Here is a 26124-nt window from a genome sequence, read left to right as displayed (position 1 = left end):
AGGGCATCCATTAAGCCATTTCCTATTATCACCAAATATTTCACCGACACCAGATGAGCTTATCCAAGATGCGCCTCTAATATTTCAAGGCCTACTTGAGGTTTTTTTCAATCGCCACCCTGTACAACAGGTTAACAACCCTTCTGGTAAAGATATGAAACGATTATTTAATAAGATATCCAGCACATGATGATGAGTTAACATCCTCTGAGATTCAATAATAAAAATATGGAAAGTTCTTCTGTAAATGTGGAGTTTGAATGGCTGGACAATTCAAATGCGTCATGGGCTCAAAAGGATACAGATAACATTGCGAATCGAGATCTGGTTCAATCAATGTATGATGTGTTGGTTCAGAGTAAGGAAGTCAGGACTATTCCTACAAGCTCAGGAAACTTCAATGATGTCCAAACCCTCCCTGGTTTTCAATATGAAGTTCCTACAATATCAGAGCTCAATTCATTTTTAAATATTTTACTTACTTCTCAGGTGAGAATCCTTGAAACCAACATGTTCAAATCAGCTATGGGATTATTTTCAATTGCAGTTACAGCTAGCCAAAGAAATATTTTCCTCATCTCAGTTTGCTGTGATTATGAAGCAAAGGATGATAATCCTAAATCGAATTTATTATGCCTTAGTAATGAGATATCATAAAGAAAAATCAGTGGATGCACAAAATCTGAACTTAAAAAATGCTTTAGTTATTAGCACCTCTTCAAGAGATACTTTGTCTGGTAATTTACCTTACTTTACATTTAAAGTAATTGTTTATGTAACCATTTAAATGATATCTCAGGTTCTCAAGCGCTCTTGGAAATTGGGGTGAAAACAGGGCTTAGTCTCTTATTTTCACTGCTTCAACAAAATTGGCAAGTGAGCATGATACTTGGAATTCCTTCACTGTGCAACTCAGTGTTAGAGACAACAGTAGATTTAATTAAAAAACTTCCTCCTTTGTGTCTTTCGAATGATACCCAGCTTACAAATTTAGGAATTACCAGTTTGGAGCAAGTAAGATTTATTGCACAACAAATTGTATACTAATTATTTATTTCATTATTATATTTGATATCAATATTAATGTTTTAGGTCTGTGACTTTTTGAAGAATTCGGTACTTCATGAGGCAGCAGCAGATAGTAAGGGTAAACTGCTTGCATCAGAAATCCTACTTGGTTTAGCACTTCAAAGGGGCTCCTTAAGGTATCTTTTAGAATGGATAGATATGGCATTAGAGGCCTCTTGTAAAGAGGTGATTGAAAGGTACTTAATTCTCATTTTTGTGTTTGTTTTTATCACAGTTTCTACTTTTTCCAGTGAATTGTTTTTAAGTGCAATTATTCAGCTGGAGGGGGGAAAAGTCAGACTGAAGGATAAAACACAGAAACTCCCTAGTTCTGGGTCTATTTCTATGTATGAGACTGCCCTGTGTATGTTGGAAATTTTGACCTTAATGGCAGTTGATTATGGTTAGTTTATTTAAACACTTACTTCATGTATAAATTTTATCTATAATGCAATATCTAGGCGGAGCTTGTTCTGCTGTTGAGTCAGCTACCAATGAATCTGAATTTGGTGTCTTTGAAAAATCAGATGTTTTTGTTTGGGGTAGTAATTCTTCCCATCAACTTGCTGAAGGACAAAATGAAAAAATATTATTGCCTGTAAAATCTAAAATATTCAGTCAAATTCAGCAGGTAATTGTTATTTATATAAAATATAGTTAAGTTGCACGCTACAGGAATTTGAAATTTTAGATTGAAGCTGGGCAATATTGCACATTTGCCATTCACTGGGATGGACATGTGACTGCTTGTGGTAAAGGGAGTTATGGACGTCTGGGGTTGGGAGAATCCTCAAATCAGACACTTCCAAAGAAAATCTTACTGGAGAGTGTTGTAAAAAAGTTGTCTAGTTCTAAAGGTAGATACTTGAATGGTGTACTTTCTGTAATATTGTGGGTAAATTATTTTGCAATTAGGGTCAGATGGACATACGTTAGCTTTGACAGAAGAAGGACATGTTTTCAGCTGGGGTGATGGAGACTATGGAAAATTAGGTCATGGGAATTGTGCAACTCATAAACAGCCCGAGCGTGTAGGAGGGCCATTTCTAGGAAAGACCATCAAATATATTAATGCTGGGTATAGACATAGTGCTGCAATCACTGACGATGGATATTTGTGGACTTGGGGTTGGTTTCAAATAATTTCTTTACTTTCCAAGCGTATAATAAAAATTTTAAAGGCGAAGGAGATCATGGTAGATTAGGCCATGGAGATTATGCAGCAAGACATGTTCCCACAATGGTAGCTGATCTAAAAGATGTGGGACAAGTGGCATGTGGAAGTTCCCACACGTTGGTGGTTTCCCGGGATGGTAAAACTGTGTGGTCTTTCGGTAGTGGAGAGAACGGAAAATTAGGGCATGGAGAAATTGCTAAAGTAAACTTTTCACAAACAGCCGGAACTGCACATTTTTTCGTTATATTTGCGAACGAATATTTCACAAATTACTTATCCATTTTTCATCAACAAATAATAGTGTGAAAGTCAATTTCTTCTACGATTATTTATGGACACTAATCTCTATAAAATGTACTGTTCTGACTATATTTGTGTCCAGCTTATGTAAGAGTCTATTATTTAATCAGAGATTATATAGCAGATTTTATAAGCAAAAAATATTTCAGGTTTGCCGGCCTAAAGTAATTGAAGCACTTCAAGGTTTGGTAATTCAAAAGGTGTGCGCAGCCACATCGTCATCTCTTGCCTTGACTATTGCTGGCCAGGTAAACTAAATACCTAAATCATCATTGATTAAGATACAAGAATATAATAAATCAGATTGCCAATTTTCTTTTTGTAGGTTTACACTTGGGGTAGCGGTTCTACCTTAGGCATGGGTTCGGCCGACGCGATTTGGTTGCAACCACTATTAATTGAAGATTTAACTCCCTATAGAATAATTGACATTTCCGTTGGCGACAATCATTGTTTAGCGCTCTCTGATGATCACCAAGTAAGTTGTATTATTTATTTTCTTTTCATGGCCATCTAATATGTTAAAATATTCCTTTTTTTATATTAAAGTTATCTAATTTGAAAACAGTCGTACATTTTTATTCAAATTTAATTTGAGTTTTCTTGTCATTTATTTATTATGTCCAATATAAGATTGTCCTCCATGCGATACACATAGTGGTCCTCTTTATATTGGACATAGTGCATAGGTATTATAATTTGTACGGCAGGTATTCGCTTGGGGCACGAATACCATGGGGCAATGCGGCCAAGGACACACTTCCAGTCCCATCACCAGCCCTTTGAAAGTAATGGGACTGGACGGAATCATGATACGTCAGATCAGCTCGGGCACTTCGCACTCTATCGCTTGGACCACCGTGCCATCGGAGACTCAACAAATCACCAGACATAAACCGTTTTGCCTAGATTTGCACGAGAAGACATTTTTCCATTTCAAGGTATTAAAGCAGTTAGCTAATGAGAGTATAGGGTGCGTCATGTAATGTTGGCTAATTAACAATAGAAATCAGCAAAATCTATTGGCAAATTGAACAAGTCGGCGGCAACTTCAGTTCTAACAGGGATATTCAAATTCAATTTAACCAGCTTCGTATCACTTGTGGTTGCGAGTTTCCAATGGTGAGCAGCGAATTTGAGTAATTCTGTATAGGTTATTAAATTTTATGATAATAACCTGCGCCACCATATATGCTACCGCACCTTGTGCTTGGCTTGAATTAAATTTCAACACCTAATATATTTTCATTAACATTTAGGCTTTCCTGGAGAAATATGCTAAATCATTTAGTTACAATGAGGAAAATATACCTCGACCATTCAAATCTCGCAAAGATCACCAGGATTTCGTTTTGGTAAATTTGAAATTGCTTTGTACGCATTTCCATTTGTGTATCAGCGCTAACCTCAATACAACTGTTTTGGAGAAGCACGCCAAAGATCTTAGGACTGCACTTTTTAGGTAAACATTCAAAATTTTTTAAACTGCAAATAGTACATCTGATGATTTTACGTTTTAGTTTGGTAGATATAGAATCCCCTGAACAAATTCATGACCTTGCACGTGAAGCTTTAAACGTCGGAGCCCCCTTGTTATTACCCCTTTTAAACGAAAGGGTAGAATTTTTGCACTCACATCTCTCCAGTGGCGATAAGCTTTCTCAGGGACAGAGAATGCTTTTAAGTATCATACTGAGTAGCTTGGAAGATCCAGTACATATAGCAGCCTTATTGGGGTATGGCTCAAATGCAGAGAAAAAAAAAGATTTAGAGATTGAAATGACCTCAAATCTAATGCATGCGCTTCTGAAAAACTTTGCCAAAAATACTGAAGAAACTTTAGGTTCTGTGTCGAAGTTTTTGGCACTAAAAACTAAAAGTAAATGGCAAAACCCTGGGAATTCTAAAGTGTACCATTTGCAAAGGTTATTAGCTTCACTGCAAAATCATATGTTGGCGCATTACACTCTGGATAATCAAATTACTAACTTAGAAAATTTGAAATCGTGTGAAAGCATGAAATTCCTTGTTGGGCATTTGGAGTGTCTCTTCAAATTTGCGATACAGATCTTAAAGGAGGCAGCGGAGATTTTGGTAATTTATCCAAACTCTTTAGAACTCTTGTATAATGTCTTGCAAGAATCCGCAGCCGGAGCCATGCTATTTAAAGTCATGAGCTCTTTATTGTTAATGCCTATTCAGTACGTGAAATCATTGTACAATGCTCTGTTGGATGTATTGACCGCTTTAGATAAATTCAATCAGCTTTTGCCGGTTGAATTACTCGATGAAAACGATAAGGACAGCTCTCGTTCTGAAACACCCACTTTGGCACAATTGGCAGAGCAATCGTGGATCTGGATAGTAGATTTACAGAAGACAGTATCGATCCTGATAGGCCGATGTTTGGGGGGCATGCTAGTGGGAAAATCGCCCACCAAGGAAGAAGGACAATGCCGTCATTGGTTAGTCAGTAGACTCTTTTCCTGTGGAATTGATAATGAAGGGTTAGGTGTGGAATGCTTACCGGAACTGTCTTACCTCACTGACAATATTAATACCATGTTGGCCACCTTGGAACGCCTTCCAGTTGAAGTGCAAGGGCTTTGCAGAACTGCTTTCGGTGTGCCCTATCAGTACGAGGAAGCCTGCGCTGTTTTAGAAGAGCACCGAAACCCTGACGACATTTTCAGTAGAGTCGCTCAAAATCAGGAGACTGAAACGTTCGAATTCGACACGGAAGAGCGAAAAATGTTTGACCGCATTACGCGCACATTTTTCTACGCTGTCCTCAAAGTCACCGGCTTTTTGGACCGTGGTAGTACCAATAATCTGATTTACAAAGAAGTTTTCAAGTTTTCCACTTCCTTGCGCCAAAAACTATTCAGCATTATGTGCAATTTGAAATTCCGGGAAGATGAAACTTTAGAAGATGAAAAAGACGGGGACGAGTCGAAGATAATTAATCAAGAAAAAGTCGCCTACGACTTCAGAGAAGTCGACTTTGAAATTCTCTGTCAAAAAGTACTGCAGCGTTGTTTGTTTTTGCTGATTTTTGTTAAAAGCTTGAAAATCGACATGTCCTCCATAGACTTAAATAGCGAAGATGATGCCCCTGAAAAACCTTATGTGGAGTTTTATAAATCTAGTCGAGATCCTGCTCTCAACGACCTGCGTCAAATTTGTTGTATTTGTACGAGTTTTGTTCTTAATGACAGTCAAGAAAAGGTTGCTTACAACATAGCAGATAATGGATGGAGCAACGACCCAGTTCTCATTTACAAGTCATTATTAAACCAGAAATATAGGGCTCAAAGCCGCTACGAGGGCCTGGATCAGCTGTTATATCATTTGACTACCAAAGAGCCCACCTTAACGGTACTAAACTGCATTCAACAGCAGTTGCTGGAAGGCTGTTTTGGGCTCGGTAATATAGACAGACAAGACTCCTGCACACCTTATCATCATTATCTAGAAGGAATTGAGAGTTCTCCTTTGGAAATTCAGGAGAAAATACGCACCATAGTGCAGGGAATTTACGAGTTTTTAACAGCCTCATTCAAAAGGCTGGTTTCCGAAAGCTCCGAAAATAAACAGCTGCTCTTAGTGACTGTTTTTTCCTTAAGCACTCGCTTCCAACCTATTGACTTAAGTCTAGTAATTAATAACGATTTGGTGCAGAATTTATTCGAAATGGTTGGGAATAATGTAGGCAGCATTTTCGTTCCTCCGTACACAAAAAGTGAGGCGTTAAGCATCGCGTCTTTGAGGCTTATTCGAATTTTAGCCATGTCTTGCTGTATTTACTCGAAAAACCTGGATGTCATTCCCTTGGAGATTATCGTGAACGTTTTGCATGATCAGTTTTTGAAAATCATTGAAATATTCGACGAATGTTGCCAAAATTTAAACAGCGGCTTGTTCCAATGGGGCAATGATCGCCAGATGAGCGACTTTTTGTTGTTTTTACGAGTGATTTCATCGAGCAACAACATTCAAAGACTTTTAGCTACCAAAAAATGGATGTATGCCTTATTATCTATTTTAGACACATCCAGTCTAGCTCTGAGCTATAGCTCTCAGATAAGAGTCTTGAAGCCTAAACTCTTGATAATACAGCTGCTGCAGATAATATTACCAAAGTTAAAGGTCGTGCACATTGACGATGCGTTGAGAAAGCTTATAGTAACAAAACTCTTCAGTCAATTGGGGAAGGAAATGTGGTCAAAGGTGCAAGGGAGTGAAAGTATGAGTTCGAATAAACTTGAGTCGTTATCGCTCGAGTCTTTAAGCGCCAACGCTCCCGATGATTTGCTGACAGTTAAGGATTTCAAGGAGGCTGAAGGGAATGTCCCGGTGCATGATATGGGTTTCGATCCGGATAAATGTTTCAAGTGTTCTATTGAAGGTAGGTAGATATGTCGCTTTTGACAATGTGCGAATTAGGAGTTGTTTTAGGTAATTTGACATTGGTACACGGTTCTGGGGGAAGGGGTTTTGGACTCGGGCTGCAGGCGATTAAATCCGGTTGCTACCAGTGGAAAATACTTATTGTCAAGGAAAATCGTGGCAACGAAGGTAAGTCTTAATACAGTTTTTCATAATACTTATACTTCCTTTATGTCAACTTTATTGTGTTTTGTAGACCATCAAATCTATTATATTAGTTCTCGCTTCGCTCGACCTGCAAAATCCCACTAGATACATAAAATTATTCATTTCCTAACAAGATACGCTGCAAAATAACTGTTTTATAATTGCGTTGCAAACGTCTATCTTGTAAATTTACCTTTATGTCTTTTAAATTTAGTCCAGTGAATCTGCCTACTAACTGTATAGCAGAAAACAATTTATTTAGTTATCCTTTTCCTTATCCAATCATGAATTGCATTCACTAATAGTGATCTAATAATTAGGAACCTGCATCGGCGTTTCGAAATATCCAGTTCGAGACTTCAGCCACCGGTCAACCAACGACATGTGGTTGTATAGAGCTTATAGTGGAAGCCTTTATCACAATGGCGAAAGAGATATTTGCTTTCAAAGTTACACTCAAGGCGATTACATTACAGTAGTTCTGGATATGGATGCTAAAACCTTAAGTTTCGGTAAATAGCAAATTTCCATTTATTTGTTGGTTTTTACACTGCAAAACTTGTCAGGTAAAAATGGAGAAGATCCTAAAGTTGCATTTGAAAACGTTGAGGCCCCTGAATTGTATCCTTCTGTGATGTTTTATAGTACTAATCCTGGGGAAAAGGTAAAAATTACTGACATGAAGGTTCACGGGACTCAGAGAGACGTTTTACCTGGTGAGCCTAGTTTGGCCCCTCTTCATGCAGTTTTAGCTGAAGCCTACATTGGTATCTACATATTTCATCTGTTACTTCTTAATGTTGAAACTTAATTGTGTCTAACTTTAGGTTTATTAAGAAAGCTACACGATTCTGATACATGGACCCTGGAGATAAACACAGTATTGAAGCAACGTTTAAATAAAATTGAAGAACTTGTCCCAAATATGGAAACTCATAATTTGGACGAGGCATCTTCAGTGGATGTGGAAGACATGAAAGCGGATGTTGATATTAACTTGCAAGAACTGTGTAGTGTTGTATGGCCGGCCTTAGCTGTCATTGGGGGACTGGATCGAGGGCTTAAAATGGGAGGGTATTGTCGGCATAAAACAACCGGCAAGAAAGCGGTTATTTTAGGAGTTTTAAAGAAAGGCATGGATTTTTATTTACCAATAAAAATATTGATATACATACCAGTTTAAACAGATATGCTGCTTAAAATTGGCATCTTGGAAACAGTAAGAGAAACTAAGTCAGTTAAATTGAGGCAAAATTGCGAATTTTTGTGTTGAAAAGAGCTGAGCTTACGAGTTTCCGATGTTGATCAGCAAATATGAATAACCATGTATATCGTTTTCCAGGTATCACTACAGTTAACGTTCAATGGGAACACGATCAAGGAGTATCCGACGTAGCAATAGCCAATTTAGAACCCATAGAACCAGAACCATTTAACACAAGCAAGTACACGGGGCTCACGACTGATACCCTGCTCCAACTAGCCAGACTTTCGGGCGTTACAAACGACGTGTTCTTCCCTTTGTACGATCTAAGCGAAGAAGAACTAATGCTGTTGAACGCCGAATGCAGAAAAAGATCTTGTGGTGGCGAGGAGATGGTGCATTCAAGTTCCGATTCTCAAGTGAGCGTCAAAACAACGCAAGATAAACCTGCTGGTCGGCGTACTGTTGAGAGCCTCACCAATGAAATTGTGACAAATATCTTGGATGAGGTCACGAAGATTGCGACCTCCCAAAGTGAGACAGTTTTACGGGGGGAGCAAAATTCCGATGTTAATAGACAGAATAATAACGTAGAAGCAGTGGCGCTGCAAAGGAAGTTCGCTTCCGTCGAAGATAAATGTTTGAAGTTGGCGTTTTTACAGTTTTCCGCTCTAAAGGCACTTGGTATGTAGCTCTTTGTACTAAGTTCTCATAAATATGTAAGCCTAAGCTTCCTTCAAAATGTGGTTGTTCGTTTCAGGTTCATTTATTATGACATCTCAATTTACCGAATTGTTCCTCGTCAACGATAAGAAGTCAACAGAAGAAAAAGATTGTATTAGAGAAGTTATGACTGATTTGGTTGATGTTGGTATAGAACAATGCAAATTGAAGAATATAATTACGGTGGCCGATGCCGAGCGGGCTATGACCGTTCTTCACATGAACCATTCAAAAAATAAAAGTGACCTTGATGATTCAAACAAAAACATTTCTGATTTGGAGCAAAATTCGTCTCAAAGCAGCTCAACAAATAACTTAAACTACCAACCTGGTTGCAGTGTGTCACGGGAGTTTCCACCAGGGATGACCCTAAGGTGCCAACACTAATGGCGAATTCAGACATGCGAGTGCGGCAAAATAGACGCCTTTTTCTGCTGTCTTTGTACATTTTGTAACGGATCAGACTGATGAAGATAACCTTAGACGACCATTTTGTTTCACTACTGTCTGTTTCTCTCGCGCACATTTTGTTTGTCCGAATTCGTTATAAGAGAGCATTAATCAGTTCCAATTTAACTTAGAAGTTCCAAACGCCAGAGGTTTTCCTTGATACCTCCTTCATCGCTTACTGTTCAAGGATCCAGCCCATTTTCGTGTTCGAGAACCGTGTCTTTAGGCTCCAGTCCAACCGCTGCCAGTCATAGCAGGTCAGTTTAGTATAATATTTTGTTCTAAATTACCTTTATTTTACCTCTCCTCAAACTATTACAGATTTTGACGTATATTATTCCAAAATTAAATTTTCTGTAAATAAGAACGCAGTACAATATTATACTTGAGGTTATCAAGAAGTAATATTTTTAGACAGAACCTCTTCACATCTAGCGAGTCTGAAGATAATGTCTGGCATGTGAGAAATCGATCTGGTTCCCCACCACCTCCACCCATAGCAGCACCACTACTAGAAATGGGTTTCCCGTTGAAACACATCTTAAAAGCTCTCTCTGAGACCAGAAGTTCTGGTAGGAGAGCTTATATATCCTGTTCATGAATTAAATGTATCATTATTTTGATTTTTCTTCTATCAATCTAGTTTTTGCACATGTTGAGAAGTCAAATTTCTAATAGGTCCATTTAATAAGTGAACAAAAATTAATTGGTGAATGTAGACCAGAACTTTTTTTGTTTTCTAGGCGAAGTTAGCGTACGCACTATCAACATGCTTGCTACATGGATGTGCGAGCATCCGTACTTGGAAACTAGACCCGATCAAAGTGCAAGTAATGTGAACAATTTCCGGGAATTGTGGATTACGTCGCATGATCTGGTTGAACGTCAGAATTCTGTTATAGACTCGAATCTTAGATTGTAAGTATCGAGTTTGTATACTTAGTTGTAATTAGTTGAGTTTTTTTCTATAACAGGTCGCAAGACGTGGAATATATTCATCGTAGAGGGATGGCGCCCAGGAGGCGGGCGTATGCAGAATTACGGTCTTTTGCAGAAAGAGTGGAGAGGTATAATAGTTATTGTGAAATTTTATTTAGAGTAAAAACGAGAAAACAAATTAAAAAGATTCTAAATTAGTGAAGAATTTAGAAAGTCGGTGATGAATAGAATTTTTCGAAATTTGTGAGAAATTATACAATAAAACTCTTGGTATTGCAACGCATCAAAATTGTTTTATCATTGCTAATCAGTCACTTGTTTTCCACTTATCGGTAAATGTGGCACATTGATTATGTCTTGTCCATTCAAATGCAAAAACATTTATCAATCAATTGCATTTTAAAATTTCCAGACATTCATTCAATTTATGTCATTTGTGTCTTTGGTACAGTTCAAAATTGAACAAGTAATTGGCGAGGATAATCTCATGTATATGGATCCTGCCTTAGCTCTATTCTCATATTGCACTCCCGTTATCGGTTATAATAAATGTCCGTAAGGAGTATTTTTAATTTACTGAGTTATACTCATGGAACAGAAAAGATTATTGATAAGTAACTTTAGTCGAGTTCGGTATTAAGTTCCGATAATCGGAGCTAGTTTTTGTCTCCCTTTTTGACATTATTCTTAATTAAGGTAATGCGAGATGATGTTTTGAGGGTTTGAGGTGTAATTACCTAACTGTGTTCTCTTCAAACATATATATTTCTGAATATATAGTTTCTTGAAAATATGTAATATTGAAATATAATGTATACCATTTTACCTTTCATTCTGTAGAGCTTTACAAGACAGATTCCGCGTTAGGCAACAGCTACACGAACGTGAGCATGTGCGAGGTGAAGCACACCCCTTATTACGTAATCCTGGAATTCATGTCGCCAACCCTGAGGACGCACAAATGCAGCAAGAAAATACTCAAGATGGTGAATATATTTATTTTTTAAAAGAAAAACAAGTTTTTATCATAAATTTAATATAGTGCAATTTTCCGAGGAGCCTCCTGCTAATGACGATGCAAATACCGCCAATTTCGTCGATATATCTAACAAATGCGGAGTATGTCCTTACTGTGAACATTTATCGCCTTATTTAGATGCCCATATGTTTTCTTATCATCCAGGCTGTGGAGCCTTGTGGGGACCAGGAGTATGTGGCTACGTTACTGACAAGTATACGAAATTTTCTGAAAGGTGGGTAATATTTTTTTAATTCTCACTTTTCGTCAGGTTTTATGTGATTTGCTATAAGTGCAAAAACAAATACTTAGCCGAAAATAAAGCCGAGAACATCTTGGCATTGCAGTGTCCCGATATTATCCTTGATAATAATGACATAACTGAAGAAAACATGCAAAGTTTGAGGTTTTCTATACCCGAGTGCGACGATATGGAACAGATTAAAGGGTATTTAACAAGTTATTTTTCACGTTTCTCTTTTCATTACTAAAATTTTGAAATAGGTTCCTTGGCATGTCTGATCAAGACTTATTTGTGAAGACGATAAATTTCCCAGGGATCGATCCTCTAGGTGGCAAATCCGTCCCGAATGTACCAAGGGAATTTGAGAAACGCGAAGGAACTAAATCGAAATGCATAGGTGCTCAAGCCATGACTTTAAACACTCCTTTGCAAAGAATATTGGGCATTAAAGACTTGAGCACGTCTATCAGAATATTGCTTTGCAGGTTGAGTGAAAACTACTTTGCGTTCGGGTGTATTAAATACTGAAATTTACCATTCCAGACAAGTTATACTCAACGTTTTATCTCTATTATCAATGTCTACGAATTACGCGAGTCTAATTTCATGCCTGGAACTAATCGGTTTGGGAGATATAAGGAAAGTAGTGCGACTAATGACTTTAACAGCCATGAATCGGGTCGAGATAAGCAGGATTCAAGATTCGTCCGAATTCCTCAACTTCAGGCTGCCGAAAGATTTCAACCAGCTCACTACTCAACTACCAAGTGCCGCCAATTCTTGCCTTAAATATCTAAGTGTTAGTATAGCAGCTTTGGCTCAAAACGACTTGGATTCGTCAAATTTGGTCGTTAATATATGCACCAAGGATTTGCTAATGGGGGCTTTCGGAGTCGTTATTCCGCAATCTGGTAATTGGTGGTGCCCTAGACACTCCTAACATTAACAATTTTCTCGTCAACAGGCTTTGCCGTCACTCAAGCTTTGGTAAACATACTTTCCACGCACGGAGGTTGCTCTTTAATGGATCTTCCTAAAGAAGAGACTTGCCTAAGTCCTCACATGGAGAGGCGAGGGGTAGGACCTTTATCTTTAGCGAATGCCCTTTCAGCGTACATTATGTCTAATAGGTAAGTAACAAATTATTTGGAAAAGTGTTGAATAATATTTAGCGCTAAATTACTGTACATACAAAAAAACATAGAAAATTAAATTTTACAGAGTAGTTAAACAAGAACGGGAATGGGCCGCTCAACAGTTGTTCAAATGTATTGCTACTAAAGTGCAAATAATGTCGGGTTCTAGTTTAGAACAAGTAAATTTCGCCGACCTTTCCGGAACTATGCCTAAGCAAGATATAGTTGTTCTTGAAGGTATTTTATTCTCCAACGGAGTTTTATTTGCAGCTAATTGATTTTTTTTTCAGGGCATGATAATAGAGTTAGTACTTTAGCGTGGCATGAAAAGACCTGCACCTTGGCTTCGGCGGGATATGACGGCACGATACGGTTATGGAGCGTTAAATCTGGTCAACAACCAGCTCTCGATTCCACGTTAGTTTTCAGCACCAATGGAGAGACTTTTGGAAGTGATTTGCAAGGAAAATTAATTGGTATGATATTATATGTAAATAGTAAATATTTAATTACAATGATTCTCTTGGATACTTTTAACTTTTTCCGATTCGTAGGTCATCTGCACTGGTCACCATTGGGCGATTATCTAGCTGCTGCATTGGACACCGTAATAAACATCTGGCCAATCAAAAGATCGGAACAATCTGAAGGCTACAATTGGTTCATCGAGCACCAAAAAGAGTTCATTACCACTTTGTGTTGGCCGAAGCATAAAAACGAGGAAGCTTCGGATAAGGAATATCTGTTAGTGGGCAAAATTGATGGTAAGTTTTGTCTAAATTGAGTTATTTTCAATTTATTTCAATCCTATTTTATAGGCACTGTTACAATTCTGACCATTTTGAAGGAATTAAGGCAGGTAGAGATACTAATGAATTTCTCAGTGCCTCACGCAGTTGTCCATATGGATTGGTTCCATGAAAACTTACACTATGCCGTTGGATATTTGGATGGCTCTTTAAAACTCGCCAATGTAAACAGTCTTTCTACAATAATTACCGTCCAAGCCCATGAAAATGCAATTTCATCTTTTGAGTGGGATCCGAGAGGTAAACAGCGTGTTCGAATTCATTTCTGCATCCTTGAAGTTCTATTCAATAGGAATATTATTGGCCACAATATCTGTGGACATGTTTTGCAAATTATGGAAGATATCCGACCAAAAACTAATCCTTTTGCACACCATAATATTGAGTCATGAGCCTGCTAGCGTCACGTGGTCACCATTAATTGGAAAAGGTCCTACTCCTTTGCTGCTCGCAATAGGAACCAACTATGGGACTGTAAATGTCTGGCGGGTATTTTAAAGAAATTGATTGTTTTCGGCTGTATTTTATGTGATTTTTGTAGACTCCTGACCATGAAAATGTGAAAAACGAAGTTCCTCGTTTAATGTTCTCCTCCCAAGGTCACTCGTACAATGCCGTTACCAGTCTTTCAATTCACTCGAGTGGAATGTTGCTTGCAAGTGGTTGTTTAAAAGGTGAGCATAGTTTGCTAGAGATACATATTTCTGTAAAAATACTGAATGTGGTTCTATTAATTTATCCAGATCTATCGAGATCCCGCCTATACTCCACAAAAAGCAAGAATTATTCGGACAAACCTTTAAAATTTGCTGTTTTCAATAAGTTGCATATTTTCAGGACCAAGCGGAGTTGTCAATATTTGGTCTCTTCACGATGGAAGTTTGCTTTACACCCTTACCGGAATGGGTGGAGTAGATACAAATGGCCTAAAATGGATTGACTCAACTAGCAGCGTGGCCGTAGCCTTTTCACGGTCTAAAACTATTAGTTTACTAAGTTACAGCTTAGAAGATTTAAAGAATAACTTGCCTTTAGCTGCAGTGAGATGTGCTTTGATGAAGAAAGGTGTTCGGGGTAGATATCTCCGTTACAACAATTTGAGTGCATATAATTGAAGGAAGATATATTTTAGGTATAAAGAATTCTCCGTTTTTCAAGAATCTGGCCAATCTCTTGCCGAAAATTTTGCTCAACCAATATAACTCGGAAAAATTGCACGTTTCTATGGGGGTCCAGTTAATGCACAGTCTTTATTTAAAAAGTTTGGCTTCGTTAGCGATAATTCTCGACTTAGAAAAGGTCATTTGCTATAAACTGACACCCTACAACGATCGCAATGACGTTGAAATAGTACAGGAATACCATTGGCTGCACACGTTTAGTTTAGCGGCGCAGATGGCTGATAGTTTAGTCAAAAGGTAAAGTGATTAATAGAAAAACAAATGTCTAATTAATAAAATTAACTCGTCAAATTTCGCTGTATATAAATAGAGAATATTTTTTATTCGCAGAAGCGATCTACCAGAGAGTGTTCTGAATGTGACTCGGGTATTGGACGAAGAGTTCCACCCTTCCGCTGTCATAAACGGATTCTGGACCATACAGCAAGATGAGCAAATCATGCAATGGGCTTCGCAACGACCTCAAGATTGGGAAATTGGTGGTAAATGCAAGGTAAAACTCACACTATTATATTTGTCAAATGAACTAGCAACAACCTAATTATAATTTATATATATTTTATGTACATATTAATTTGGGAGTCTCCAGCTATTACTCTTTAACTTAAGGCATACATGTGGGGGTCAGATAGACACGGGCAACTCGCCGAGCTCGGTTTCAGTGCCTCATCTCCAATGCCAGTAGAATCCTTCTCAACGTCAAGAAAAATCGTTTGCGGTCAGAATTGCACCTTTGTTATTACTGCCAATGGTACAGTGATGGCCTGCGGGGAAGGAAGTTATGGCCGCCTAGGTCTGTTCTTAATCATCGTCATTGCTTAATTTAAGACTTACTGCTTTCGTTTCCCATAATAGGTCAAGGAAACTCCGACGATCTTCACTCCTTAAGTGTGATTTCCAGTTTACAGGGATTCGTAATCACTGATTTGGCAACCTCAGTAGGATCAGATGGGCATAGCCTCGCGTTGGCTGAAAGTGGGGAAGTATTCTCTTGGGGTGATGGTGACTATGGAAAACTGGGTCATGGCAACAGTGACCGGCAGCGCCGGCCCCGGCAAATTGAAGCATTGCAAAATGTGGATGTCGTGCAGGTAAAGCAAAAGTTGTTTCAGTCAACTTTTATAGGAGAAAGAATTGCCAAATGTTGTGAAGTTTAAGCCTATAACTCTTGATACTATTTGTACTATTTTTCTTTTTAAATTCTCTTACCCATGTAAATTTTAGTTGTTCAGGAAACACCAAAAATACTAAAATACGTAAAATACAATAATAGGGCAACATTAGATATCAGTAAGTTTACCTAGAACGCTTTATTTTTGATCAGGCGTTGTACAGTCATTTAAAGAACGCCCTGTATATTTTTAAATTTTTGAATAATAACTCTAAATATACTAGGTCGCATGCGGGTTTAAACACAGCGCCGTTATAACGAGCGATGGTAAACTCTTCACCTTCGGGAACGGAGACTATGGCCGTCTAGGATTGGGATCCACATCCAATAAGAAGCTTCCTGAAAGAGTTATTGCATTAGAAGGTAAAGTTATTTCACATAATTAACGAAATAATTCAGTGGGTTAACAAAAATACATGACAAGCACTACATAATTAGTGAAAACTTCAAACTAAATGAGAGATTTCAGGCTGCAAAATCGGTCAAGTGGCGTGCGGCCTGAATCACACTGCATGTGTTTCTGAGGACGGTTTGGAGGTTTGGACTTTCGGTGAAGGAGATTATGGGAAATTGGGTATTTCTTTAATATTTTGTGACAAAACTTAGATCTAACAATATTCTATGAATATTTAGGTCTAGGTCACACGACCACAAAATCCATACCCCAAAAGGTAGACACAATGTGTGGTATAGGGATCAAGAAGGTTGGTTGCGGCACTAATTTAACTGTATTCCTAACCAAGAGCGGAAAACTTTATGTGTGTGGCATAGATCGGGTAAGTAATCATATATATTTCAAAAGCAATGTAATGTGTGATTTTTTGCCGAAGGTTCCCTGGCACAGTTTAGTTAAGGATAGACCTCCTTATTTACCATATCAACTAAACAGTTTAGACGATTATTTCATCGAAGATTTTGCCATTGGAACCGAACATGTGCTCATTCTCAGCAGATGTGGAAAGGTATGTATTTATAAAAATTCAGAGAATTGAATAGAAGAACTAAAACTTGAAACATCAAGCATTTGTTTAAATTTCTTGATCATTCTTAATTTTCTCTAATCTAATTGCGATTTAAATTTGTAAATAGAATCCATAAGGTGAGTTGTAAAGTTTTAGTTCATTCATAAAAACACGTTGTTACAGGTATTCGGATGGGGTATGAACACTGAAGGTCAGTGTGGTCTTCCTCACGTTTCATTGGTTCGCGACCCTGAAGTCATAGCCGAATTGTCCAATAAAGGAATCAAACAAATTTCGACGGGTCAGTGTAATAATAAAATTTTATTTGGACATTCTTTATAAGTAATCGCCTGATAAAATGGTAATATTGATTTAGGGCGCACACACAGCGCAGCCTGGACAGCTCCACCACTTCCTAAAAGAACTCCCGGAGCTTCTCAATGCTTAACCTTTGGCCTGCCTGGCGAAATTCCTCCTCAGTTCGATCTTCTGCAAGGAATTTCCGTCAAATCTGTCCAAGCCAGATTAAAGTTCCTGTACAACTTCTCTGATAAATTATATTCATGCTGGACTTTGATGCCATTGAGTGCTCAACAAGCCGAATTCAATGTACCACCACTGGAGGGTTTAGTTTCCCATAAATTAAGGCCACTTTTAGCTCCCCGAGTATACACTTTGCCGTTTGTGCGTTGTATTGGCAAGACTATGGTACAGGGTAAAAACTACGGGCCACCTATTGTTGTTAGAAGAATATCGCAGGAAGGTGAATGTTGGTCCTTAATTTTGAAGTATTCTTAAAAATATAAATACGGTTTTTAGGCCGTAAAGTTAAACCGATATTTATTCAAATTGCCAAACAAGTGGTGGAAATAAAACCTCAAGACCTGAGATTGCCTTCAAGAGCGTGGAAAGTTAAACTGGTATGTTCAAGGACTTGCCATTTTGTTATGTAATATTAACTCAGTTATTTTAATGTATGATAGGTTGGTGAAGGTGCCGATGACGCTGGTGGAGTGTTCGACGACACGATTACGGAAATGTGCCAAGAGATTACAAGCAATGTGGTACCACTTTTGGTTCCCACACCCAATGCTTTAAACGATGAAGGATTTAATCGAGACAAGTATCTCCTTAATCCCAACTTAAATTCCACTCAGCACTTGATGTGGTTTAAATTTGTTGGTAAGTTGCGTTTTAGTGATTACCAACAGTCTTCATCCTCTCATTCTTCTTATGTGATAAGCTTATGCTGAACTATAATGTGCTAAAAATTCACTGGCGTAATCTGTTTCTTTTTCGTCGAACAAAATTTAAAATTGATAACGGCATTATTCCCCTTGAAAAATAAAAACAATTCTATTAGTTATTGGGGCACTTATTAGATCGTTTGGAGTTAACAAGAGACGCCATTGGAGTACTTTATATAATGATGAAACTCACATTCAACACTTTGAATATTTTAGATATAAGATTTAAATATAAATTACTCATATTTCAAACTATTAGCAGTATAACTTAATACATTTTACTATAATACACTAATTGTAGGTATTTTGTTTGGTGTGGCTGTAAGGACAAAAAAGCCTCTGGCCATACCTTTAGCAGCCTTAATATGGAAACTAATAGTAGGAGAACCAGTTTCGGTAGAAGATTTAGAAGATACTGACTCAATGTACGTTCAAACGTTGCGAAGCATAAGAGACATTGATCAGTCCGGAGTGACCGCTGAGTACTTTCACGAAGTCATACCTTTGCAAACCTTCGAAGGCCAAAGTTGCACGGGAAAGGTCTGTTATGTTATATCTACAGTTTCGTTCAAAAATTATGGAAAAGATAAATGTTTCAAGAAACGGCTTAACTAAATTTTACCACATTTTATATGTAAGAGGTCTACAGAGTCGAGGATATTTGAAGTACTATACAAGTAGAACCAGTTTATGTGGAAACAGGAATCGTGCAAGTGGGAGCAGGACGGTATAAGATTTAGTATGTCAGCGACAAAGACTAACAAAGTGAGATGCGTGGCTGGCGGCTGACGTGGGCGGAGTCAGTCTAGCCGACACTTTGATGCTTAGATTAATATGGATTTTACTGTCTTCGAGACGATGGGAATTTTTAAAAATATAAGAGCAAAAACGAGCGATGCAAATAAGTGAAAAAAATTATTAATCCATAACTAGAACTTATTATAAGTAAAAACTCTAAAACGGTGAGAGATCCAGCAAACACCGGAACGACTCCGCCCACATCAACTCACAACTCACTTCATTATGGCAGGCATATTAAACCTTATGCGGCCCTTCTCTCACTTGCACAACTCCTATGTTTCCACTTGAACTAGTTTTACCTATACTATTGCATATACACCTGTGAACCGTACTGGTGTAGTTGATCAAATGTCTTACCATTGTTCAGATTGTTCCTATCACTCACGGGGGAAAAAATATCGCCTTGACTTTCGAGAATCGAGCCCAATATTACGAACAAGCTGTGAAATTTAGGCTTCAGGAATTTGATCTTCAGGTAAACATTTCTAGTAAAGAATTCTATAGTTTATTTTTAAGCGATCCATGAATAGGTTGCCGCCATCAGAGAAGGTATGTCTGGAATTATCCCCGTCCCTCTTTTAAGCTTGATGACTGCTGACCATTTGGAACAGCTCGTATGCGGCATGTCTCATATTTCAATAAACGTTCTGAAGAAGATCGTAAGGTGCACAGTAGAAGTAAATAGTATTTTGCTAGTGTTTGAATCATGCATTAATTTAGATATCGGGAACTTGATGAAAACAGCCAATTGGTGAAATGGTTATGGAGCATCCTCGAAAGCTTCGCTGACAACGAAAGGGTCTTATTCATGAGATTTGTGTCTGGTAGATCCCGATTGCCCGCAAACTTAGCGGATTTATCCCAAAGATTTCAAGTATATAACAAGCATAGTCTCAGAAAAATATCCTCTTCAAACCAATCTGGGAATTATTCTAGGTAATGAAAGTGGACAAGGCAGTGAATGGTCTTCCGACAGCGCAAACGTGTTTCTTCCAATTGAGACTGCCACCCTATTCTAGCCAAGAAATTATGGCTGAAAAGCTGAGATATTCCATAAATAATTGTAGGTCAATCGACATGGATAATTACATGTTAGCGAGGAATACCGAACAGGGTAATGTGTCCGACGAGGACTGGTCTTACGGTAGTTAAATTCTGGTGAGTTTGTCAACAAATACAGGGTGTCTCAATAATATCTATCATAATTTAATGTATTTACGTAAACTTGTCATATCGACCTTTATTTCATCGTCAGGATAATATGTTCGAGATTAGGATGGTAGCATGGGGATCTCATAAGAGGCATAGTTGATTCAATGAAAAAATAATTATGAAAAATAAAAATATAGGTAGCGTTATTTTGACTATTTCAAACGGCCATTTTTACCATCATTTTAGGTTTAAATATAAACTTTAGGCGTATCATTATAAAGGAAATTTTATGCTCTTTCAGAATAAATTCCGAAATATATTTGAGAGGATTTGTTGCAGGAAGCGTATGCCGTTGAAAATTATAGAGTATTTGTTTAGGTAATTTCTGGGATAATTGGCGGTTTCGCATCCTCCATACTTTAGAAAGATGCTGAATAATAATAGAAGGTCAAACACATTATTGTGGTACCCTGTATGTTAGGGAAATCGAAATATATAGAAAAATGGTTTTAGGTGATATGAAGGGTTTCTTCAAAAATGAAGGCTGAGATAACATTGTTTCCTTTTAAAAAATACCTACTTTTTTTTTTGTTATGTTGCATATATTTTTGAATAATTAAAGCGTGTTTGACTATTATTTAAATGCGTTCATTACATCGAAACGCACACAGTTAATCGATATCTAAGGATCTAAAACTACCCTCCATTCCTAGTGTTCTCCTCGAATGATTATCATTCGTTCTCTTGGATTCATCAACAGCCCACCTACTTTCGTCCGTAAGATAATCCTTATGCTCCATTACTTTTCCCATCCACCATTTCTTTATATCTGAAACAGTCCCAACTGTTCCACCATACTCCACAGGCAGAAGATTTGGAGCTATGTATTCGTGAAGAGTACTATATTTGTCTACGTGAGTATGTATCTAAAAATCGTTCATTGAAGCTTGTCATAAAAAAATACGCGAAAGTAGTACCATTTTCTTCACTTCAGGTTTCATAAAAGGCCGCATTAACTGCATACATTTATCAAGAAACGTTGGGATATTCACAACATGAATTGATTTGAGGTTTATGGGATGAGCTTCCTGCAAAATAAATGGGACTGTGAGGATAAAAATTATACATGGTGTTTTATAAATTCTCTTTACAAAGCTGCGTTTTGCGGAGCTCCTTTAAGAAATGACCACAACTTTGCCAAATCTTCAGTGATTTTTGAACAATTTGGGGAAACACGAAAATATAGCGCTGAGCTTAAAATTGTTGAAGATTATTTTTTAGGGCGAAACGGTCAAAAAGTATCGGTAAAATCATGTTATCACCTTATTAGCAATGAAAGTCTTTGAAACTACGAGATTTAATTTCCAAGTTCGTATTTAAAATTCTGAATATTATCAGTTGCATTTTCCCAAATATGTCGATAATTGCTTAAAATTGAGCAACATTGCAGAGGTTTCTTAAATGAGTTCCAGAAAATGCAATGTTTTCCTAATTTAACTGATCTAGAGACTACTGCCATTTCGAAAATAGCAATAATGCACTCATTTAAAAAAACACCTTGTATATGCTCAGAATTTTGCCATACCTGGGAGTAGAAAAAAAATTTCTTCTGAACCTGCAAGTTAACTTTACTCAGATGCTTCAGAGTGAAATTAGAAGTATCATATATCGGAATTTCGCCCTCAGGAATAGTTTCTTCTACTATCATTCTTATATCCGCCAGTATAAAGAAAGCCTTAATGGAATTCACGAAGTCATACTTGGTGATATCTGAACTGTTCATGCGGTAAATGAAAATTCTTTCGTTTGCTTCTCCAAGTTTCGGCATTGGGATGTAATCGCTGTAAGTAGTCGTTTAAAGGAAATAATTATACAGGGTGGCGCACGGAAAAATTTGCACTCAGATTTTTTTTTATACATAAATAAATGAAAATATGCTTAGACAAGTAAACCTTAGTTTTCATGGGGACAGATTTTATATATATTTGCACCTCCTCTGCTCCAACCCCTACGAAAAGTGGTCGTTACCCTTAAAATCTTAAATGGAAAGGGGAGAGGGTGAGTGATATCTTATTTTTATAAGGGAATTAAATTCCCCTTGTTATGGGACCTTCCTTTTTGGAATAGATTGAATAGTACATGAGAAATAAAGATATGAAATGTAAATGTTAAAAATGTTCACCTTTAACCTACATGCAATTAGAAAGGCAGTATTGGGAATGTTCGCGAACATTATGGAACATTTTGGGAGAAGCTTGTTGGCACTCGTACACCATTCGTTGCGCAAATGTTTTAAAGAATTTAGTTTGATTGCATAAACTTTAGATTTTAAATGCTCCCACAAGAAAAAGTCTAATAGTGACAAATCAGGAGATCTGGCGGGTTATTCAATATGTCTTTTTCTCCCAATTCATCTACCTGTGCGAAAAACAAACTGATAATATTAGGTTTTTTGAAGGATCAATTGAAATTCCAAAATACTATTATTAATATCCTTTTTGTGCATTTTATTTATCGACCGAATAATACTAGGAACGTCCCATGACAAAGGGAATTCAATTCCCTTCTCGCCTCTCTTTACAATTAAATTTTAAAGATGATAATCACTTCTTCGCAAGGGTTAGCAGAGGGAGTTCAAATATGTAAAAAATGTGTCCTTCTGATAACTAAGTTTACGTGTCCCAAAATATTTTTACAAATTTTGAATTTTTTCCTTTAGAGTAAGTGAGCCGCGCGGCCTTCGTGCCTGATGACTCTATTGTCCGCCGAGTGAATCAGCAATCAGTTGGCCAAATTACAATTAAAATAACCAGTCATAACAATACCTTTAACTTACAAATTTTCAAATGCAGACTGCAATTCGGGTGATGTGGGGTCTCTGTTCGCAAATATTTCTGGAGCTTGAGATCTTAAGGTGTAAAACAGATCTATTAACGTTTTGGCTTGCTCTGGGCTGTATTTACAGGAGTGCAGGAATCTATTTAACAGTTTATCATCTAAAATATGTAAATACTAGTTGGAAATGTTTTCAAGCAATCGGTGATAACGGGCGATCATAAAAAACCTTGCAGTAGTCGGTGACCGCGAAAGTAGGGCGTTTGTTAGGCAGTTGGTTTTTGCCGTTAAACATCTGAGTGACCACTGTTATCAGTGGTCAGTCAGACATGTCCCTAATGCTTGAACGCTTGGTTTTTCATGGTCATCCTATAGAAACGCAAATACTTTTATAAACAGATGAAAGAGGTAAATTGCTTGAAAACTTACGAATGTTTTGTGGCAAGTGTTGTTGCTTCGAAAGCCATTCCTTGATGATATTTAAATAACCAGATTTTTCCGAAGAAGTCATTCTTTGTCTTGTGCACGATTGAAATCTCCCCTGCCTCGCACTAACTATACTGGGAATTTTATTTACAATCAAAATAAGAGTTGTGGTTAAAATTACCGTGAAGCCGTTCAGCCGTTTCACTTTCACGAGCGTTTAGCGCTTTCTACTGTTTGATGTGATTCGAAACATTACCCTCATTATTAGTTATCGCTATCTCATAGCGAATTAAGAAGGAAATTCCTGATTAACCTGATGCACGTAAATTTTTTTACTAAAGAGGCTCTTTCCTCTGAGCGGTGAGGTCAAATTTCGTCAGTTTTTTGAGTGCCAAGACTCAAATTCACCGAAACTATTTCGCTGTTAAAGGTCTCGTAAATTGTTTATTTGTAGGAAAAAACTGAAAATTTGCAATTTCAGCGAAAATAACTTTTGGCTGACACTAGATGTTACTGCGCTTCTCAAACTTCGGGGTATCCCCGTTCTTAGAGGAGGTCCTCTCGGTTGGTTTCTTGTTGTTATGCCACTTAAACGCCTCCGAAAAAACTTTTATATAGCATGATTTATTTTATTCAATTTAAATTTGAGAAAAGAAAAGAAAGAATTATTTAAAATGTAATGAATCAGTGAATTGCTTGGGGCTGTAAAGGGTCATGTGCCGACAGCCGCAATGTCCAGGAATATGTCCGTTTTTGGCTTGATTTTTATTTAAACGTGTTCACAGGTAATTTTTACTATGTTTATAAAAATACAACTACTTTAGTCCTGTTTTAGCCTATTAGTAGAAAACTTCAACATTTTTCCTTAACGTTTACTCCTATAGCCGAAAACCAAAAAATCGGTCGTTAATAGTTTTTTTAATTTTCCTGCAGTAAACCAAAAAATAATTTTTAATTTTATACGTTTAAGTCAATATAGTGCCTGTTAACTATGCAGCGAGGACGTTTGGTAAGAAAAGAAATGATTAGAGCTGTGGGCCTTCTGGACGAAGGCATGAGGCTATTTCAAGTTTCTATAGTGATGGGTACTAATCAAAGAGTGGTATCACGACTTTATGCATGGTATCGGGAAGGGGGCGATGTGGCCTCTTCCCGATGGAAGAAGGTACTGAGGTCCAGCTCCTATTACAACCCCTATATAAGACCGTTTTCTACAACTCAAACACCCTACAGTAACGGCAACAGAACTGCGAGTTACATATGTTCCAGCAAGAACATAATGTTAATGTTTCGGCTAATACTGTACGTTGTAGAATATATGAAAACAACCTGCATAGCTGTCGACCTTTAAGAGTTCAACCCTTATTATGGGGTAATCGAGAAGTACGGCTTTTCTGGGCAGAAGAACATTTTCCATGACGAGATGAAAATTGGACAAATGTCCTCTTCACTGAAAATTCCCGGCTTGGAATTTATCCTGACTCTACAAAAGTTTGCATGTGGAGAGAATGAAAACCACCTCTATAACGTTCAGGAAGTGCACTCTTTTCGAGGGTGAATAATTATGGCGTAGGGAGGAGTCAGTATCGGGGAAAAACCGATTTTATTCTGTTGTAGACCTTTTTGACTAGCAAATCATATGTGGACTAGAAACTGGAACCTGTTGTTCCGTATGCAGCAGCTATTGGCCCCAACTTTGTTTACGTGCAGGATAATGCCAGAACACAAGCAACAGGAGTTGCAATGGAATTTTTGGAGAACAACAATATCGATGTGTTACCATGGCCAGAGCAGTCCACGGATCTAAACCCTATTGAGCACATCTGGGATGTGCTTCAAAGAAGAGGTTTTTGCACAGATATACCAAGAGATGGTAGAACTCTTTTTTAAGGCTTAAAAAGGCATGGAAAGAGATATCCCAACCCGACATCGACGACCTCATTCTGAGCATGTCATGATGCCAAGCAGTTTTAAATAATCAAGGAGGGTATACGAGTTATTGAGCTATCGGGTTTTTTTTTATCAAAATTTAAATCTGGGATTTTTTAAATATTTTTTAGTTGGCATATCTATGTACAGGGTGGCTTCTTTCGATGCATATAAGGGATCTAGAAAAAACAATAACATGTTCTGACAATCCCTATTGACCATAACGTCATTGATTTCCATCTCTGTTAACCTGTCAATTAAGCGTATGTCAATGGAGGTGGAACATATCATATCACGGTCAACCCTTATTTCCTTTATAGCGAAGTCACTTAAGTACTTAAAACTAGTACGAAACATAACCTGAAAATCAATTTTAAACCAATCAAAACAGATATAGATCGTTCAGCATAAAAATCGATGCACATAATAATTTCATTGCCAACCCTCGCGTTCTAAATACGAAAAGTTTTCAATGAGGAATTCGTGACAATGAGGTGAACAATAATTATATGGATAAACTACAACTAACATTTGGATTTAAGGGTAACCTGCCCGTTAACGTTTAGTAAAAGATTTAAACTTAACCTGAACATAAATAATGAAAATGTTAACAACAATGTTGGCAACGGAGCGCGGTGTTGCCAAACTTGTCGCATGTTTGTTCATTTTATTAATACGCGTTCCCCATTCCGTTATTTTATTTTGTTGAGATGGTTGTGTTCACTAAAATGCCATCCAATTTTTTGCTATATTCTA

At 37.5% G+C, this 26124-nt stretch overlaps 2 protein-coding genes across 2 annotated transcripts; one reads left to right on the top strand and one right to left on the bottom strand.

The window, feature by feature from the left end:
- The first annotated feature begins 146 nt into the window (after window positions 1–146).
- Window positions 147–20830, top strand: LOC136408492 (probable E3 ubiquitin-protein ligase HERC1). The gene is made up of 55 exons (XM_066389484.1): window positions 147–489; window positions 548–737; window positions 800–1014; window positions 1093–1265; window positions 1320–1471; window positions 1530–1699; window positions 1760–1925; window positions 1984–2196; window positions 2250–2446; window positions 2695–2793; window positions 2871–3023; window positions 3256–3486; window positions 3805–4007; window positions 4066–6953; window positions 7004–7123; window positions 7462–7653; window positions 7708–7908; window positions 7969–8274; window positions 8484–9029; window positions 9106–9442; window positions 9650–9775; window positions 9933–10090; window positions 10262–10436; window positions 10493–10585; window positions 11298–11443; window positions 11500–11689; window positions 11747–11923; window positions 11980–12204; window positions 12263–12630; window positions 12684–12849; window positions 12941–13092; window positions 13146–13331; window positions 13410–13619; window positions 13674–13904; window positions 13957–14153; window positions 14206–14338; window positions 14502–14738; window positions 14797–15082; window positions 15176–15338; window positions 15455–15638; window positions 15701–15936; window positions 16241–16379; window positions 16486–16590; window positions 16650–16792; window positions 16847–16978; window positions 17162–17279; window positions 17355–17741; window positions 17798–17898; window positions 17962–18160; window positions 18527–18765; window positions 19394–19501; window positions 19557–19690; window positions 19747–19900; window positions 19963–20184; window positions 20692–20830. Exons 1-54 carry the CDS (start codon window positions 229–231, stop codon window positions 20176–20178), a joined length of 13227 nt encoding a protein of 4408 aa, XP_066245581.1. The 5' UTR covers window positions 147–228; the 3' UTR covers window positions 20179–20184; window positions 20692–20830.
- A 19-nt stretch (window positions 20831–20849) lies between these two features.
- Window positions 20850–23766, bottom strand: LOC136408481 (alpha-tocopherol transfer protein-like). The gene is made up of 5 exons (XM_066389472.1): window positions 23443–23766; window positions 23015–23174; window positions 21764–22019; window positions 21156–21266; window positions 20850–21104 (listed from the first exon to the last, which is right to left on the bottom strand). The coding sequence occupies exons 1-5, from the start codon at window positions 23522–23524 to the stop codon at window positions 20850–20852; spliced, it is 864 nt and encodes a 287-aa protein (XP_066245569.1). The 5' UTR covers window positions 23525–23766.
- Between the last annotated feature and the right edge of the window lie 2358 nt (window positions 23767–26124).

The sequence above is a fragment of the Euwallacea similis genome, chromosome 4 (assembly GCF_039881205.1).
Source record: "Euwallacea similis isolate ESF13 chromosome 4, ESF131.1, whole genome shotgun sequence".
Classification (NCBI taxonomy): domain Eukaryota; kingdom Metazoa; phylum Arthropoda; class Insecta; order Coleoptera; family Curculionidae; genus Euwallacea; species Euwallacea similis.
This window is presented reverse-complemented; position numbering and strand designations above follow the sequence as displayed.

Bases quoted from the DNA above. Each gene is read 5' to 3' on its own strand.
- LOC136408492 (XM_066389484.1), top strand. From the start codon at position 229: ATGGAAAGTTCTTCTGTAAATGTGGAGTTTGAATGGCTGGACAATTCA. The intron at 738-799 runs GTAATTTACCTT...ATGATATCTCAG, and splicing joins TTCAAGAGATACTTTGTCTG to GTTCTCAAGCGCTCTTGGAA. The intron at 8,275-8,483 runs GCATGGATTTTT...ATCGTTTTCCAG, and splicing joins TTTAGGAGTTTTAAAGAAAG to GTATCACTACAGTTAACGTT.
- LOC136408481 (XM_066389472.1), bottom strand. From the start codon at position 23,524: ATGACTTCTTCGGAAAAATCTGGTTATTTAAATATCATCAAGGAATGG. The intron at 23,175-23,442 runs GTAAGTTTTCAA...TACATATTTTAG, and splicing joins ACACTTGCCACAAAACATTC to ATGATAAACTGTTAAATAGA. The intron at 22,020-23,014 runs GTAAGTTAAAGG...GACTACTTACAG, and splicing joins CAGTCTGCATTTGAAAATTT to CGATTACATCCCAATGCCGA.